At 44.9% G+C, this 18131-nt stretch overlaps 1 protein-coding gene across 3 annotated transcripts in view; it reads left to right on the top strand.

Annotated features, from left to right (window-relative positions):
• Positions 1 to 18131, top strand: part of LOC147272617 (E3 ubiquitin-protein ligase Midline-1-like) — a 55930-nt gene that overhangs the window by 35625 nt on the left and 2174 nt on the right. For all 3 annotated transcript variants that reach the window (XM_086198421.1, XM_086198411.1, XM_086198401.1), the window contains exons 2-9: positions 304 to 1103; positions 7412 to 7507; positions 12075 to 12182; positions 13131 to 13279; positions 13496 to 13623; positions 14588 to 14731; positions 17533 to 17694; positions 17865 to 18072. In XM_086198421.1, the coding sequence (XP_086054547.1) occupies positions 372 to 1103; positions 7412 to 7507; positions 12075 to 12182; positions 13131 to 13279; positions 13496 to 13623; positions 14588 to 14731; positions 17533 to 17694; positions 17865 to 18072 (1727 nt within the window). In that variant the 5' untranslated portion in view covers positions 304 to 371. The remainder of the gene's footprint in view (positions 1 to 303; positions 1104 to 7411; positions 7508 to 12074; positions 12183 to 13130; positions 13280 to 13495; positions 13624 to 14587; positions 14732 to 17532; positions 17695 to 17864; positions 18073 to 18131) is intronic.

Consider the following 18131-nt stretch of genomic DNA (forward strand, 5'->3'; position numbering starts at 1 on the left):
AATTCTCTAAAACTACTTTGACCGAGAGGAATTTAAACTCCCCAAACACACACCGTTTTACTTTGCTTTATCAAATGTCTGCTGTTCCGTTTGTGTGATATATCTCTTTAAGTTTTCACACCGACTTAGAAAATCCAGCATGTAGCTCGCTGCCATTCTTCGGGTCCACTCAGTGGTCTGCTCCATTGAGATATGAACCCTCCCAAAGAGGCAGGAAGAACTAAGCTGTCTCACACCATTTAATCACAAATCCCTCTGCTTTCTCTTTCTTCTCTACTCTATCTCTCTGTTTCTGGCCTTCAGACGGCTGAGCGGCTCTCCTGGATTTCGCTGACGCTGCGCCCGGTCCCGCCTGGCCTCCTCTGAGCAGGATGGACACTCTGGAGTCAGAGCTGACCTGCCCAATCTGCCTGGAGCTCTTTGAAGACCCTCTGCTGCTCCCCTGTGCCCATAGCTTGTGTTTCGGTTGTGCACACCGTATCCTTGTCTCTCACTGCGCCACCAACGAATCTGTTCAGAGCATCAACGCCTTCCAGTGCCCCACCTGTAGATATGTCATTTCCCTGAGTCCTGAGCGCGGACTAGACGGACTTAAGAGAAACGTGACCCTGCAGAACATTATCGATAGAGTTCAGCGGGCCTCATCTTCGGCTGGGCTCCCTCTGCCACTGCCGCTGCCGCTGCCTGCGCCCCACAGCGGGCCCAACTCTCCCGCGGAGGAAGGGAGCAATCGGTTGGCGTTGGTTCCCGTCAGCGCCGCCATGTCGAGCCCAGGCACACCACCGGAACCGGTCCAGTGCCAGTTCTGTGAGCAGGACCCACCCCAGGATGCAGTTAAAACGTGTGTGACGTGTGAGGTGTCGTACTGTGAGGAGTGTCTCCGCGCAACACACCCCAACAAGAAGCCATTCACCGGTCACCGGCTCATTGAGCCCATGCCAGACTCCCACCTCCGAGGGCTCCAGTGCCTGGAGCACGAGGAGGAGAAGGTGAACATGTACTGTGTCACTGACGACCAGCTCATCTGCTCCTTGTGCAAACTGGTGGGCAGGCACAAAGACCACCAGGTGGCAGCACTGAGCGACCGCTATGAAAAACTTCGGGTAAGCACCAAAATTTTAAATTATTTTCTTTAACCATGTCATTCCCCTCCGTGTGATTGTTACGGGATGCCTCTATCGAATGGATTTCAGGCTTGAATTTTATTCCACTCTGCAGCATGAAATTTTCCATCTAACTCGATTATCAAGTGAGATCCTATCAGCTCCTGATGACTTATTATCTCTCCTGAATTATTAAGCAATTAGTATAATCACTAAACCATGCCGGTGTGCCAGGGGTGCACACGGAGGCGTGCACGCAGAGTGAATATGGGGAGTGTCATTAGCGACAAGGCATGGCGTCTTCAATGAGGTTGCAGGTTAATGAGAACCAATTGCCTGCCGGGTGTAGGTGGGCTTAATTGAGCATGGCTATTAGAGTGTGCTGGTAATGGCCATATAATGTGTGTGCGCGCGCGCGCGTGTGTGTATTTCATCACGGGTGATAGGGAGAAACTTCATTTGAAGAGCTATTAGCCAGAATTCTGGGACTTCTATTAGCAGGATGGTATGGGAAGAGAAATGGGACAAAAGTCGTGCGGTTCAACGGATAATGAAATTCTACTCTGGTATTAATAGGAGAAGTAGGAACATTTGTAATAAACCTTGGTTGCTCTGTTGTACTTTAAATCTGAATCATGCGATGAAATCCAACTTCAGTTTTTTGCAGCGTTTCGCACAGTTTATGGCAGGCACACTGCTTGACGACACAATGTTTTGTGTATTTAGCAATAAAACACTCAAAGTATAACGATGACAAGATTTGTTTCAGATTAAACTCCAGAAGTCAGACCATGAACCCTGAAAAAAAACGAATGCAAAACAGGGTTGTTTTTGTTTCAATAATAAGCATATTTTCGCAAAAAAAAGTTGAAGATTAGGATCAAACAAGAAAGGAAAGAAGAGGACGAGAGAAAATGAGATAAGATCAAATAATACAAGGTAGGAAAAGGTAAGCTAAGACAAGATCAGAGAAAATAGAAAAAGACAAAATATAAGATAAAATGAGACAACATAAAATAAGACAAGACATGATGAAATAAGATAAGATCAAATCGAGTAAGATAAAATATGACGAGATGACAAGACAAACTAAGACTTTATTCAGTCACCACGGAGGAAATTTACACGTTGCAGCAGCTCCAGAAACATTTGGGACGATAAAAAAAAAAAAAAGGAAAAAAAAGCAAGTATTTGGAGCTGCTTGACTCTACCGTGCTGCTTTCAGGGGCTTCAGGTAAACTAGGAATTCTAACCACAGAACAGAACAAGACCTTTATGGAGGACTGTATTTCTATGGTTCTACAGTTGCCGTGCAGGTTCCACTGACGCCTCCATTGAAAAGAAAGTGGGAGCGGTTCACATTTGATGAATCCGTCCCACAAAAACAATCCCTGAACCCTAAAGGTTTCTCACTGTCATTTTTCCAAAAGCGTCGTTTACCCTGAGGACTGTTTTCCGCACGCCGACACAGTCAAAAGTATTTATTCAACCTTGCTAAGCATCCTTAAAAGAAGAAGAGGGAAAAGAAAAAGTGGTGTGACTCTAAACGGCTTTTTACTTCTCCAAGAGCTTTGAAAGGCATGCCTGAGTGGGAATTAGTAACACATCCGCCTGCCTTTCGTGATGTAATGGAAGAAGTGGGATTAGAAGCAAACACGAGAGGAAAACATTGTTTTAAAGGCCCAAAAAAACAGAAAACAAACAAGAAGTATCATTTTCAGTGCTATCTTCCTCGAGAATAAAAAACCCTGCATTGTATTTATTCCACCGGGCTCGTCTTCAAATCTGCAAGAAGCCACTAAACTGAACCAGCCAGTTCAGGTCGGGTCTAATATTCCTTAGTCATCAGAGTGGTTCAGTACATTTCAGCAGGGGTGGAATAATTAGCAGGGAAAGCTGCACAGGTCATTGCATCATCTAATTATTCTCTTCCTCATCCGCCCTTCAACTGGAGACGGACTAGCACGGGTCAGTTAGCGTACGGGCTAATTATCAGCCGGAGTGAATTTCAGAATATTAAAGAGCAGACACGCAGGGGCGCACTTACATAATAAGCATGTCGTATTTGGGAAAACGGCGAATGATACCCTCTCTTTTTCACCGTGACTTTATCATCAGAGAGTTTAACCCCCCCCCCAAAAAAAAGACAAAAAATGACAGCGTGAGACGTCAGCCGACTACTTTCCTGCGGGGATTATGTCTGACTAGTCATGGAGGGAAGGTAAGATGTCTCAGCAACCTCTTGGCTGAGGTCAGAGTTGAGAGATGAGACATTCCGCGCGTCGCATGTGCTTCCCTCAGCCCGACTGTGACTGCAAAGGTAATAATACAAACCTGGAAACATCTCGCATCAAATGATCATGTGCAAGAATATGAGAAGAGCAGATGAGATCAGAGCGGAACACATCAGATTGGATGAGATTACACAGCTAAAATCGCTTTTCGTGTCAACAAAGGGAAATTTCTTTTGCTCAGGACCAACATCAACCCAGACAAAGAGACAGACAGAACAATAAATGACAAAAATAGTGCAGCAATAATAATATGAACAAATGTTCCTCCAAAACAGAAGAAGGCGTGTGTGTGTGAGTGTGCGCACAGCTCCAAAAATTAATGTGGAATTACAGTAAAAGAAGCACAGAGAAAGAAAAGGCGTAGGGATACAAGGACGTGCTCAGTTTAAAGATGTAGAGCCCAAAGAGACGAGGGATGTATTGAGGACAAAGTAAATCAGCAAATTATTTCTTTTTACAAAAGTAGATAAAAGTGTGTCGGAAACGCCACTTGAAATAAAGCTATGTGCAGCGAGTAACTTCGGGGTCATGTGACCACCGGCACTAGTTTGTTTGTCAGCAGGAGGATTCACAAAACTGTGGCTAGATTTTGATGAAATTCGGTTGGATGTACTCTCGTTTGCAGAAGAAGTGCAGAGGACAACACACACACACACACACACACACACACACACACACACACACACACACACACACACACAACCCTTGTCACTTCAATGGAGGACGGCCTTCAGCCAAGACCACACACGCGAAGCAGAGACCACCTGTTACACCCTAAAACCTCTCACGCCAGCAGCTAACAGGAGCACTATAGAAAGGGAACGTTAGCTTGAGCTGACCTACGTTAGCTTCAGCTGACCTACGTTAGCTTCAAATGCTAAAAAAAATTAAAGTGTGTTATTATTTGAATTCAGCGCTGTAAAAAAAAAAAAAAAAGGAGAGAGAAAAACTACCCGTATCATTCAGTAACTATATCAGAGATGTGGGTTTGAGTCATACACAGTCTTTTTGAATTTTAATGTCCAAACAGCGACAGCTAAAGTTTCTACAAAGCCCGCCTCCTTTGTGTTTTTAATTTGCCACGGGGAACCTTCCTTGCGACATTTGATTCATGCATGGAAGCTTCTACTTGTCAGGTACACTTGACAAACTGGAGATGTCGGAGCCGCTTCTTCTGAGATATGATTTTCTTCTTTCCGTTTTGAGAGGCTGATACATTGAAGCTGTCATGTTTTCCAGAACATTTCAAGCGTATCACTATTTTATTTATTTATTTATTTTTTGCCTTGATGTGCGGCTGGGATGTGAGATACCCTCAGTCCACCAAGAAGAGGAAAAGGAGGAGAATATCAGATAATTGGAATAGTTTCTTTTTCCAGTCGCGGCGGCGGTGCGTCTGATAAGAGCCGTGGAGGTTATTGTGGGAACACCCCGCATTTTTTCAGAGATAAAAATGACCCCCGTCACAGGAAATTGATGGAGAAGGTGTTTGGAAATAGCTTTCAAAGTCCTTGTAGGGCCAAGGAATCAAGGAATCCTTGAGGATAGAAAAAAAAAAGTTGTATGGGGCTTTACTTTGAAAAAAAAAAAAAAATCTGGTTTAATTATGAGCTTTAATCAGCTGCCCTTCAGCGTTGAACACTGAGTTTGGATTGTCGAGTGGCAGCGGACAAGAAAACAGAGCGAGGTGTTTGATTGGAAGCCTTCTCAGACATCCGTGTTGACCTCCAGCTCTCAAATTCATCTTTTTTTTTTTTATCCTGCATATTTAAAAAAAAAAGAAAAAAAAGAACTTCAGTTCTTTGTTGAGTAGCCAATTTGTGCAACTTCCGCACACCGTTTTAACAGCATTTACCTGACAAAAAAGGGCAGAATTCTATTAAATACACTCTTTGAAGAAAAGGACATGATAGGTGCATGCAAAAAGCAATTTAAAGTGAAATAAATTAAATATAATCTCCACAGCAGCTGCAGCTACAATGCACACTAACATTAAACCGTCATTTCTTTCCTTTTTTTTTTTACATGGTATTTACAATAAAAACACTTGAAAGCGGCAATGCGAACTCCAGTGTTTGACTCTGTGTGACAGCTCAAGATTGGGTCCACACACACGCACACACACACACACACACACTTTCACACATGATGTCGTATCATCCTGGCAGCTCGTCAAGGATTCCTGGGTAGACGATCCTGCTCAGCGTCACAGTAAATTTCAAAAAGATGTCGTTTCTCTCAAGTGTTTTCTTTTTTTTAATTTAAATTTTATTCAGTAGAGTTACCTGTCTCTTGCCTGTTATGATTTTGTGTGTGTGTGTGTGTGTGTGTGTGTGTGTGTGAGAGAGAGAGATATGACATGTAGCTCATCAGCGCTGCTTCGGGGGGATTTCGGTGCCACCCACAGCTGTTCGTATCATGCACTGAAACACCGGAGCAGATTGAGCTGAGCCTCAGGAAGAGGAGATATGGTCTCTGCACGTGTTTCTTCACGCACACTGAAGCTTTTCTTTTGAAAGTATCACAAGTAGCTTTGTATGGTGCATTGAACAGCACAAGGACATTAGATTTACTTTGCTACGTTTCACTCCGAAAAGCTGGCATCTATTTTATTTTTCCCCTCTCCGTCTACGGAAGCTCTGCGAGGACAAAAAAAAAAAAATCTACCCCTTCAGTGTATTTTGAGGGATTTTGGAACAGAAGGAAAAAAGTTTGCAAGGATATTTGAAGATGCCTTCGTCTTATTTTCTACTTTGTGAAACACGCAAGGAAAGAGTTTTATCTTCTTCATTTTTGGGTTTGAAGAGGTGGCGATGTCGTAGAAAAACGACATTGACTGAAAACTACATGTCCCGAAATATCTGATGATTGAACATTTGGCTGCGGCTCGTTTCCGTCTCCCGCTGGTTCGAACATACGTGTTTGCACGACGGTCGCATGCAGACACGCGTCCACATTTCCCCCCTCGCGTGGGTTGTTTTGCAGGCCGTGATCCAGACTTGCGGCTGTCGTCCATCGCCATCCTCTCGTTTATTTTGATCTCTCTGAATAGTGTGACGGCGGCCTCATACTTCTTTCAGAGCCGACCTTTATGCTGCTTTTGTGTGTCAGCGCCGTATTAAGGCCATCCATTAAGCCCTCACCCCACCCTTGTGGCACTACAGCACACACACACACACACACACACAAATCCTAGCATCTTTGGTGTTTACTGTTATGCTGCGGATTAAAAATAGGCAAGAGGAATATTGAGTAAACACATCAGATCCCGCTGTGTTTGCTCTCTTGCTAAAGGTTAAGTGAATTAGCTCCTAATTTTGCACATTAAGCTAATTGGTAAAGTTCTGCTGCAGTGATGAGGCGTGCAGGGAAATCTCCGGATTCGTCGAAGCTGAGCTCAGATTAATCTGGAGGAGACGTAGCATCGGAGAAGCTTAAGCGTGCACCGTTTGGCAAATACGTGACGGAATTGGAAGGAAAGGCTAAGATGGATGAAAAGCAGCAGAAGACGGAAGGGATGAGAGGAGGAGGAGGAGTGCTATGGGACAGCCTTGACGTACTGTCACCTGTTTGCCGGTTCGCTAGCCGAGAGCGTTGCACGCTCTCATAGGAGGTTGGAGGTTGAGGGTGGGGGCGGGGGGGCTTTTGATGCCTAATTTGCTGCCTGGCTGGGTTTGCGCATGGCTTGGTACTCAGTGGAGTGGATGTCCCAGTCACATCCTCTGCTAGTGTAGGACTGTCGGTCGGAGGCTTGGACGGGGCAGGATGAGGAGGCAGTACAGGGATGAAGGGTATCACCCGCACTCAGAGGTACGTGGACAGGAAATGGAAAAAAAACAAACAAGAAAAGAGACAGAAAACTAAACATTGCTTCAAACTTTGACTCTCTAAAAAGCTGCTGCTTTGGTCGTTGTTGCACCCCCCCCCTCCTTTTTTTTTTTAATCTTCATCAATCCTCTCTTACTCTGCTCTTTTTAAAAAAAATATATATATTTTGCTGTGTGTTTGCTACAGCAAGCCCTGGATTCCAACCTGAGTAATTTGATCAAGAGGAACAACGAGCTGGAGTCACTGATGGGGAAACTGATCCAGACTTGTCAGCACGTCGAGGTGAGTCACCCAGAGATGTTGGGATGCTCCACCAGAACCTCCCCTCTTCATGTTTGGATCTACGCTCAAGCAATTTCTCATTATCCGCTTATTTTGTCTCGTGATTGTAGATTTAAATCAATACTTCCAATTAACTGATGGATGATTTGAATAAAAACGCATTTGTTTTTCTAAAACAGAGCCTCATGTGTGGCTCAGATAATGACCTCACATTGAGATATGGATCATTTAGCTTAGCATAGCAGCTAAACCAACAGTCTGCTAGCTGCACGCGGTGAAAAATACCATTAACTCATTGTGTTTGTTTGTCTTAGCGGTAAATAAGCAAATCTAGAATTGAACTATCATTAAAAAAAAGAGCATATGCAATGCTAGCATTAGCTGCTGCAACTTTCCGACACTTCACGGTCAAAAAAGAAAGGAAATTTAGTACCTGACGATGAACATGTATGTTTTTTTGTTGTCTGTGATGAGAATATTAGATCTGCCACTCCTGTCACAACAACATCAGTCAATTCTCCACGCTTGTAAAACCGGATATTTTCAATTTTGTGTGTGTGTGTGTGTGTGCGCGTGCACAGAAAGAAGCAAGAACAATAGCAGCCGTTGTGTTGCAATTAGAGGTTTTGTGTCTTTTGTGATTAGAATAATGTGTGTGTTTAGCTCTCGTCTGTGCTAAGCCTGCCTGTTCATATTATGCTGCCCCGCTAAGAAGCTTTTAACTAAAGCAGTGCCACAGGCTTTAGAGGAGGCAGCTACGTCTTAATGTAGAATTAATGGAGAACAGCCTGACGTGGCCTTCACAAACTACACGGAAAAAGAAGAAAGGAAAGATGCAGTTTGGGTTGTTGTCGTCGTGTTTTATGCATTTTTCAGTATGTCTACATCACGCAGGGATGTTTTCCATGCTGATGATGCAGGAATTTTTTAAAATAAAACTTTTCACCATCACACAAGAAATGAATAAATGATGCGAAAGGCAAGACTTGCTTGACCTATTTTTGTTTTCTTTTTGTGGTCCTCTTTTTGCATTACGGTTGCAAGTTGAATTTTCGCCTAAAAATAGCTGTCCGGTGATAGCAAGTTGTCACGAGGCGAGAAGGGTCATGCTGCGCGAAAACAGTGATGGAACTTGATTGTGACCTCAAAATAAACGTGTAAAGAGAAGGCTGTTAGAAGTTCACATGCCACATGAAAGAGGCAGGCAGCTCTCAGAATATTTCACGTCACATTAATCCATTTCCAAAAGCCTCTCTGGAGATGGCTGCTGAGATTTGCCGACATCTTCGAGGCTCCAGATGTTGGATGAGATAACACGGATACTTCAAAACTGATTCATCATCACGTCTAGGAACTGCGCCGCCTTTTTAACTTGGGTACAGCTGGTGTAGGAGTGCTCATCTCTGCATGTAACTACGAGTTCATTTGAACAGAATCATTCGAAGGATTCAAAGCGTTCACAGAAGTTTTGGAAAGTTTCCTTCAGACTCGTGTGTGTGTGTGTGTGTGTGTTTAAGGGAATGTAGTGCTTAAAATCCCAAGATTCAATCTGGCATGTGCTCCGACGAGTCATTAGAAGCTCTACATCTTTAATGTGTAATGTGGGCTGTAGGATGTTTTGATTTGTGTGTGTGTGTGTGTGTGAGACATCCTCTCCATGAAAGCCTGTTGGCGGTTGTTCCAGAGAGATGAGCAATACGACAGAAGGTCATTGTGAGTCATATGAGCCATGACAGTTTATTAAGAAAAAAATGATGGTGGAAACCATCTCTGCCACACCTCCACTTTAAGAAAAATATTTTAAAAAATGAAAATAATCAAATAAAACCAATGTTCATACACTGTTGTACCGTCACATATCCACGCCTTCTTTGTGATTTGCCTTTTACAGATATACATATATATAATAATATCAGCATCAAAATGTATGAGTGTACAGTAATTTGAAGTGTTGACAAGTTGAGTGTTTTGATGTAAGTGTATAAAAATACACATATACTTTAATATTCATGTATTTGTGAGGCAAATGTATGTTTCTTGGCCAGTAAATTGTGTAAGGTCTTTTCTGGCAGCTTGCAGAATTCAAACCATCACGTTGAGATCCATGTAATCGGCGTACAAAATAGCACAGACGATGGCATCCATGCGGAGCTGTCACAGTGATGTTAGAGAAACCAATTAGCCGCACTGAGAAGACAAACGGCGTCGCTACAGCTTCTCCATAAGCGAAGCATCCATCTGTTTGCGTCATTATCCTGCAGACATTCACATAAATGCACTTTAAGCAAAGGATATCCATGGTATTGGGGAAGTCCTGTCCTCTGATGTCGGTATCAAACCGCTCGTCAGCTTGTTTGTGTATGAAAAAAGGAAAGGAGTGTGTGAATAACTGACACTCCCTTTCATTCTGCCACTTTGTCGCAGCAAGAAAACACTTTCAAAATGTGCTGGCAAGCCCACCAGGAAGTGCCTCCCCCCCCCCCCGTGAGGAGTGACACATCATGTTAGCACCTGCAGCAGAAGTGGAGTTTTGGGAGGAAGCAATTAAGCTGTCGAACTGATGCTGTTGGTTAGGAATTCACTCCGTTTCAGCAGCAAAGAAGCCCTGCTGCCACCTAGTGCTCTGATTGTGTCACTACACCAGCACCAATACTCATGACTTTGAGAGGTCAAGGCCACGGCAGTGCAAGGCCATGTCGAGGCCAAGACTGAAGACGTTTTCACACCCATCTTGTTCAGTCTGTCTGAATCAAACTCGTTTACTCGATTGTTGCTTTTTGCTTTGGCCTGTGTGAATACAGCAATCAACTCAGATGCTGATGGCATGATAAGCCAAGCCAGAGACTGAGGCAGGGTGGGAATGAGTCAAGACAGAGACTAAGGCAGGAGGAGGCTGAGTCAAGACAGAGACCAAGGCAGGGTGGAAATGAGTCAAGACAGAGACTCAGGCAGGAGGAGGCTGAGTCAAGACAGAGACCAAGGCAGGGTGGAAATGAGTCAAGACAGAGACTAAGGCAGGAGGAGGCTGAGTCAAGACAGAGACCAAGGCAGGGTGGAAATGAGTCAAGACAGAGACTAAGGCAGGGGGAGGCTGAGTCAAGACAGAGATTAAGGCAGGGTGGAACTGAGTCAAGACAGAGACTAAGGCAGGGGGAGGCTGAGTCAAGACAGAGACTAAGGCAGGGGGAGGCTGAGTCAAGACAGAGATTAAGGCAGGGTGGAACTGAGTCAAGACAGAGACTAAGGCAGGGGGAGGCTGAGTCAAGACAGAGATTAAGGCAGGGTGGAACTGAGTCAAGACAGAGACTAAGGCAGGGGGAGGCTGAGTCAAGACAGAGACTAAGGCAGGGGGAGGCTGAGTCAAGACAGAGACTAAGGCAGGGTGGAAATGAGTCAAGACAGAGACTAAGGCAGGGGGAGGCTGAGTCAAGACAGAGACTAAGGCAGGGGGAGGCTGAGTCAAGACAGAGACTAAGGCAGGGGGAGGCTGAGTCAAGCCAGAGACTAAGGCAGGGGGAGGCTGAGTCAAGACGGAGACTAAGGCAGGGGGAGGCTGAGTCAAGCCAGAGACTAAGGCAGGGGGAGGCTGAGTCAAGACAGAGACTAAGGCAGGGGGAGGCTGAGTCAAGCCAGAGACTAAGGCAGGGGGAGGCTGAGTCAAGCCAGAGACTAAGGCAGGGGGAGGCTGAGTCAAGACAGAGAATAAGGCAGGGGAGGCTGAGTCAAGACAGAGACTAAGGCAGGGGGAGGCTGAGTCAAGACAGAGACTAAGGCAGGGGGAGGCTGAGTCAAGACAGAGACTAAGGCAGGGGGAGGCTGAGTCAAGCCAGAGATTAAGGCAGGGTGGAACTGAGTCAAGACAGAGACTAAGGCAGGGTGGAACTGAGTCAAGACAGAGACTAAGGCAGGGGAGGCTGAGTCAAGACAGAGACAAAGGCAGGGGGAGGCTGAGTCAAGCTAGAGATGAAGGCTGGGGGAGGCTGAGTCAAGACAGAGAATAAGACAGAGGGAGGCTGAGTCAAGCCAGAGACTAAGGCAGGGGGAGGCTGAGTCAAGACAGAGAATAAGGCAGGGGAGGCTGAGTCAAGACAGAGAATAAGGCAGAGGGAGGCTGAGTCAAGACAGAGAATAAGGCAGAGGGAGGCTGAGTCAAGACAGAGACGAAGGCAGGGGGAGGCTGAGTTTTATAGTTGATATTTTTAAACCTCTTTGTGGATTACTTTCCTGGTTTATTTACCTGGCACAGTGGTCTTAATCCTGCTTTTCATACAAAACATGCACTTTACACGTCTTTTTAGTCCTTGCAGGGTTCATTCCCTGCTGCTCAGCAGATCTCACGTCTGGTCTCTCATAACCACAGGGCTTCCTGTGTCATTCGAGCCAATGTGAAGCAAAGTAGGCGACTATACCACATCTTAATGTCAAACTGATGGATGAAAATGACATCCTGTCCTCCCAGCAGACATGATGTAGCGCCGCCAAACATAAACATCCCTCTGTATCCTCCAGCCTGCAGCCCTCCATTCATCTCTCTCTCTTTCTTTCTCTCTTTGTTCATGTCTCTCAGGTGAATGCGTCCCGCCAGGAGGGCAAGCTCATGGATGAGTGCGACGTTCTGATTGACATCATCCAGCAGAGGAGGCAGATCATCGGCAGTAAGATCAAGGAGGGGAAGGTGAGGCCAACGCTCTGAGGCCGGGACGCCGTTGTATTTGCTTGTATTTAGTACTTTTAATAAAGTCTGACAGCAAAATCTTAATAAAAGCATGCCGAAACCATCAAGGGGCAAAGACGCGCCGCTAATCTCATATTCCAGTCAAATTAACAACCTTGTTCTTTCACGACAGCGCGAATACGGTGTAAATCAGCATGATTGGATTGTTAGTGTCATCACATTTATTCATCTCTACATAAACACGCACTGAAAACACTCCAGGCTACCATCTGACCTCATTTTGGGGAAAATGCCATACTTTGTTCCAAGTACTTGACCGGATCCTTTTATGGTGAACAGACGGTGTACTGTTCAGCAGCCTGGAATGCAAAACTCTTCAACGTATTCCAAGTCGACACTGGGAAAAAAAAAAAAAAAAAATAGGACGCAGCGGCCAGAAGTAGAACCTCAGAGCATATGGCCAAGTGAATCTACTCTTAGAGCATGATGATTTTTTTAAAGCTGCATCTAATGAGACTTGGAACACTCTAGGGATTTTTTTTCCCGCCGTGTAATGCGTAGTAGGATTTGGGGATTGCATCAGGGAAGATTTAATTTTACATGATCAGTAGCGCTAAGTTTCTGTCTCTGTTTCTTATTTTCTTCCTTATACTTTCACAGGATTCTAGTGAAGCGAATTTCAGTGGATTTGTTTGTATTTTTTTCCCCGGTTGAGCTCAGTCCTGCCACACTGCCCTCAATCTGTCCCTTAAATCTACTCACGAGGATGGCGATGCGATCTGAGATTTGGGTGTCAGAGATGATCTTTTCAAGAAAAAGATATAAAAGAAATGTATTTCTACAGTTGCAAATCAAAAGGTTTTACGGTCATTTCCTGTATATTCTGATTGCCAATAATCCCAAAACTGAAATCCTCTAACAGACGTCCCTTCGCATCCTCCCATCCAGGCGCAGAGGCTTCGTAAACTCGCCCAGCAGATTTCCAACTGCAAGCAGTGCATCGAGAGGTCCTCGGCGCTGATCACGCAGGCCGATCAGACGCTGAAAGAGACCGACCACGCTCGCTTCCTGCAGACAGCCAAGAGCCTCAACGAGAGGTCAGGCAGACCGCACCCACTCCTCCACTTCCTGCTTTCTGATGACTGATTTGTGAGGAAAATCGAGCCGAAATAGGAGTTCCACTGATCCGCAAGTTTTAGGGAGATGCAAAAGAGATCTTTTTTCCTGGTTTCCTGTTGTCCTTTCTGATATCAAGAGGAGCATATTCCCGAGTGTAACCTCAACATATTCCAATGTTGCTTTTCTAATAACAGGGTTTCCATGGCGACTGCATCAACCCAAGTGCTGATCCCTGAGATACACCTAACAGACACGTTCGATACCTTCGCCCTGGATTTTACCCGGGAGAAGAAGCTGCTGGAGAATCTGGATTACCTCACTGGTACACTTTAAATTCTTAATTTAAGTCTGATTAATTTGTGATCAATAACCTGAAAAAAAAAAATTGCGTTTTAAGCTTTCAGCGCGTGAGGTAATCTGTCCAGAAGAGGCGCAAGGATGCTTTACTTCGTCCTCGCTGACTTTGAAACTGACTAATTATGATTATAACAGTTTTACATTCAGATTTGTTTTTCTTTGAAATTAATTCCTTTGAAGTGCACGATGCCGCCCCCCACCGCCGCCGCCGCCGCCGCCACCTTTTAATTCTAAAATTAATTATATTTCACTTTTTGATGTCTCAGTTTGCGAGGGGTTTCTTCAAATGTCACGTGTCAATTAGAGAGCGCAGAACGAGGCCTCGTGAAGGAAAATGGCTGGTTCGTATTTATTCTGCAGGATGCACAATGGAGGTGGGGGGGGGGGGGGGTGTAGCCTGAGGGTCTTTTGGCTAAGTGAATCAGTCTGAATCACTCCACTGTGTGCAGCCACTCATGACAGAAGGCTGGACAGAGAGAGCGACACACAGAGAAAGAGATGGGAAGTGATTTACAATCAATTTAAGCGGCGCTTTTGTATTTTTATACCTCACTCTTCTGTGTTTTCAATGAGAGGCAGGCTTGTTTCTTTATCCACGTCACTGTCGAACAGCAAAGACTCACCGAAGCGTGCTGCAAAGAGTCCCATTTGTTTTGTTCAAAAATAAAGAAATAAATAAAAACGGCCGGGATATTTGTTACTGCTGCATTAATGTGAGCTGAATATTTTATTATGCCTCCCTTATTGCTTTCAATGCTCATTCAAGCGTCGGAGTGGAAAGAACATCTTTAATGTTGTGTGTAATGAGGCCATAAGGCTCGAATGTACAAATGTTTGTTGGAACAAACTTTCACTGGGTTTGAGGTTGTTTTCCGGAGGAGACGTTAAATAACGCGCCTCCATTTTGTTTTTTGTTTTCCTCTCTGCAGCACCGAGCGCGCCGTGCATAAGGGAAGAGCTGTGCACGGCGTCCTACGACACCATCTCTGTCCACTGGACGTCCGATGATGAATTCACCGTGGTTTCCTACGAGCTCCAGTACGCCATCTTCACCGGACAGTCCAACATCGCCAGTACGTATGAGGAGCAGATTTATTGTGGAGGCGGACCTTTATTTTTATTATCTTAGAGATGAGATATTAATGTCTCGTAACATCATGAGAGATGTGTGACAGCAGGGTAAAAACGAGTGTGAGGGAGTGGGCCGAATCCGCCTCTAGGGTGAACCCGCCTCTTGAACAGTTACAGCTGGGACAGGTCCAGCCCCCCCCCCCCGACTCTGAAACAGGATAAGGGGATTAAGATGGATGGAAAAGAACCTCATAACTAAAGACCCTCATTTTCTCTCTTTTTTTTGAGTCCCCCCCCCCCCCTTTTTAGGTCATTATGTTTTCTTAGCCTTCTTGTATGACATCACACTAATTAGAAAAAAAATTACATGCAATTATTTGAAACTGAAAATAGAGATGATTATGATTCAAAACATTGTCAGTTATCAATAAAACCCGAGCGTCCGCTGAGGATTTTCATAAAAAAGAGAATTCTAAAAAAGATCACGAGGAAAACGGTGTTGCTTTTAGTTGATTCGCAGAGAAACAAATCAAATACGTTTTCATCAAAAGACATGAACTCAATAAAATCACCTGCCCCCCCCCCCACAGTGTTTTCATCAACTAAAACATCAACGGTTTTCAACAACACAAAGAAAGACGGTTCTTGACAACCGAAACTCAAACATCAACATCTTTTGCCAACCAACACCAGAACGTCGACAGTTGTCATCAAGGATGAAAACAAACGTTTGTAACAGCGCTGAATTCAAAACACCTGCCAGTAAGAGGCAGAGAAATCCAAGCAACCAAAGGTTCCTGATATAAACACTGACAGCCACACACCCTGAATCAAAAGAAATACTCAAAATGTAATCAGGAGACGGGGATGTGAGTAACGAAGTAATCCGTAACCGTGACAACCAAGCCAAAATGTTTCCTCTACCTCTTTCGTGTTTGTTTTTTTTTTGGTGTTTTTTTTGCCTAAACCTAAGCAGAGCCGACGCTCAGACTCTTTGGAATGATTGGCCCAACAGTTGGGAGCTGAACCTGGGAATGAGGCCTCTTGAAATGAGCCCACAGGCCCTTAAGAGCGCAGCATGTGAAGGATGAGATCTGCTTTGACAGCTCGAGGCAGCGGATGATGATGACGACGACTGCACGCAAGTGTTGAGACTCCTGCTGGAGATATACAGTGGTTTTTATGTCTTTACACGCCACCAGCGGTGAGACGTCGTACCAGGAGAGATGACAGCTGTAAAATGTGTCCCAGATAGTGACACAATGCCTGGTAGAACAACTGCAGGCACAGTGCAGCCGACACACACACACACACACACACACACGCACACACGAACCACGAGTGAGTGAGCAAAAACTACAAGGAAGGAAATGGGGTCATGGCATCTAAAGACGAGCTCTCCTCCCTGCTCCCTTTTCAATCAAAACCGCTTTTTTACTCGATTCAAACATTGCCAGCATCCTTCTTTTCTCTTAAACTCCCCCTCCCCTCATTCTTTTCTGCTTCATTTCTTCACTCTGTATGCAAAGAGTTCAAATCTTTGCGAGGTAACACCTTCGTCACCGCCTTCTCCCCGTGTCACATCGGTTTAAAGCCCTCCCGCCGCAGCCATTAAACTAATGCGACTCTTTATTCCCCCCCCCTTTTTTTTCTCTTTCTTTCCTCTCTTTCTTTCACATCCGTCTGCTCCCAAATATGCGGCGCGTTTTGCCTCCTCCTGTTTTCACATCTGATTATGTCAGGTGTTGCAGTTGGCATTGAAGTCACGCAACAGAATTTCCCCCTCCGGACAAAGCGTTCCAGCTGTAGTGCCCTGGAAACACAGTACGCCTCATGGATGAGGTGGTTTTTGCCTTTGGAAAAAAGACTGTATTGGTGAAATAAGATTGAAGACGTAAAAAAACAAAAACAAAAAACTTTGGCTTTTGAGGGGATTTCACCGTCTGCAAAGTTCCTCTTGGCCTCCGAGCAGTGCGCAACATGGCCGACACCAGCCGGCGATGAACAATTCAACTTGTCCAACTGGGAGTAACTCCATATACTCCATACACTAAATATCTGCGTTTATTTTCCGGCGTTTCTTTGCCCAGTCGAGATTATTTTTGGAACGGTATCCAAACGGGTTAGTGGTCACGCTTCCTTGCTGTTTTCCAGTGTTTGCTTAATATTTGTCTTTAACCTGCACTCACGCACGGAGACTGAATGAAACTTGATTTCTTTTATTTAACAAGTACAACAAAGAACGTTCCAATGTTGCTCTTCAAGTGTTATAAATCAAGTTAATGTGTTTTGCTTCTGGCTCAAAGCAGCCGATGTCACCACAAAGAGGGAAGGCCGATAAATGTTCATGTGACATTGTAATATTTGAATGTAAGAATGGAGGGCGCTCATTATGGAATCTGGACAGTTATTCTTGGCGGTACGGTTTCTGGGTGGCCGACAAAAAGCAGACTGGAACTTCCTGCATGAAAGCAAACGCACAGCAGAGACCAGGAAGGAAAATCGAACTATATTCTGCAAGACGGCCTCGAAAGGAAAAGATTAAGTGGCCTGCATTTAGCCTTCAGAGGTGGTGAACACACACACACACACACACACGCACACACACACACACGGAAGGAGCCTATGAAAGCTGTGAAGTCCACAGGGTGTGAATGGCTGGCTCTTGCACCCTTTCACCTGCACTGTCATTGTGTAAAAGGACGGTTCTCACTCTGTTTTAAAGTGTGTTTTTGGGTGCACACTTTTTTTCCTAAACTTGAATCCTTCGTCCATCTTTTCTGAAACATTCTCCTCCCCCCAGGTTTGTGTAACTCATTGGAGAGCTGGATGATTGTTCCCAACATCAAGCAGAACCACTACACAGTTCACGGTCTGCAGAGTGGAACCAAGTATATCTTTGTTGTCAAGGCTATTAACCAAGCGGGAAGTAGAAGCAGTGAACCGGGGACTCTGAAGACCAACAGTAAGACAATTACGAAAATTAATGTCCACACACGCACGCAGATGTAGCTTCATTATTTTAACTTCTTTTTTTCCCCCCTCATCTGCAAATACGAAATTAACAGAAAATAAATAGGCTGTCCCGTAACGATGCTGGCTTTGTATATTAAAGTGTCCCTTCTCAACGACCAGGCCAGCCGTTCAAGCTGGACCCCAAATCTGCTCACAAGAAGCTGAAAGTCTCCCACGATAACCTGACAGTGGAACGGGATGAAACCACGTCCAAAAAGGGACACAGTCAGGATCGGTTCTCCAGCCAGAGCAGCTACGGTGTGGTGGGGAACGTTTACATCGATAGCGGGCGACACTACTGGGAGGCTCTGATTGGAGGGAGCACATGGTGAGAAACTAATTCTCAAGAACGTGTCAGGGATGTTTTTGAAATATTAAAAATCGACA

The sequence above is a fragment of the Aulostomus chinensis genome, chromosome 1 (assembly GCF_037954235.1).
Source record: "Aulostomus chinensis isolate RoL2024-O1b breed Wild chromosome 1, RoL_Achi_v1.0, whole genome shotgun sequence".
Classification (NCBI taxonomy): domain Eukaryota; kingdom Metazoa; phylum Chordata; class Actinopteri; order Syngnathiformes; family Aulostomidae; genus Aulostomus; species Aulostomus chinensis.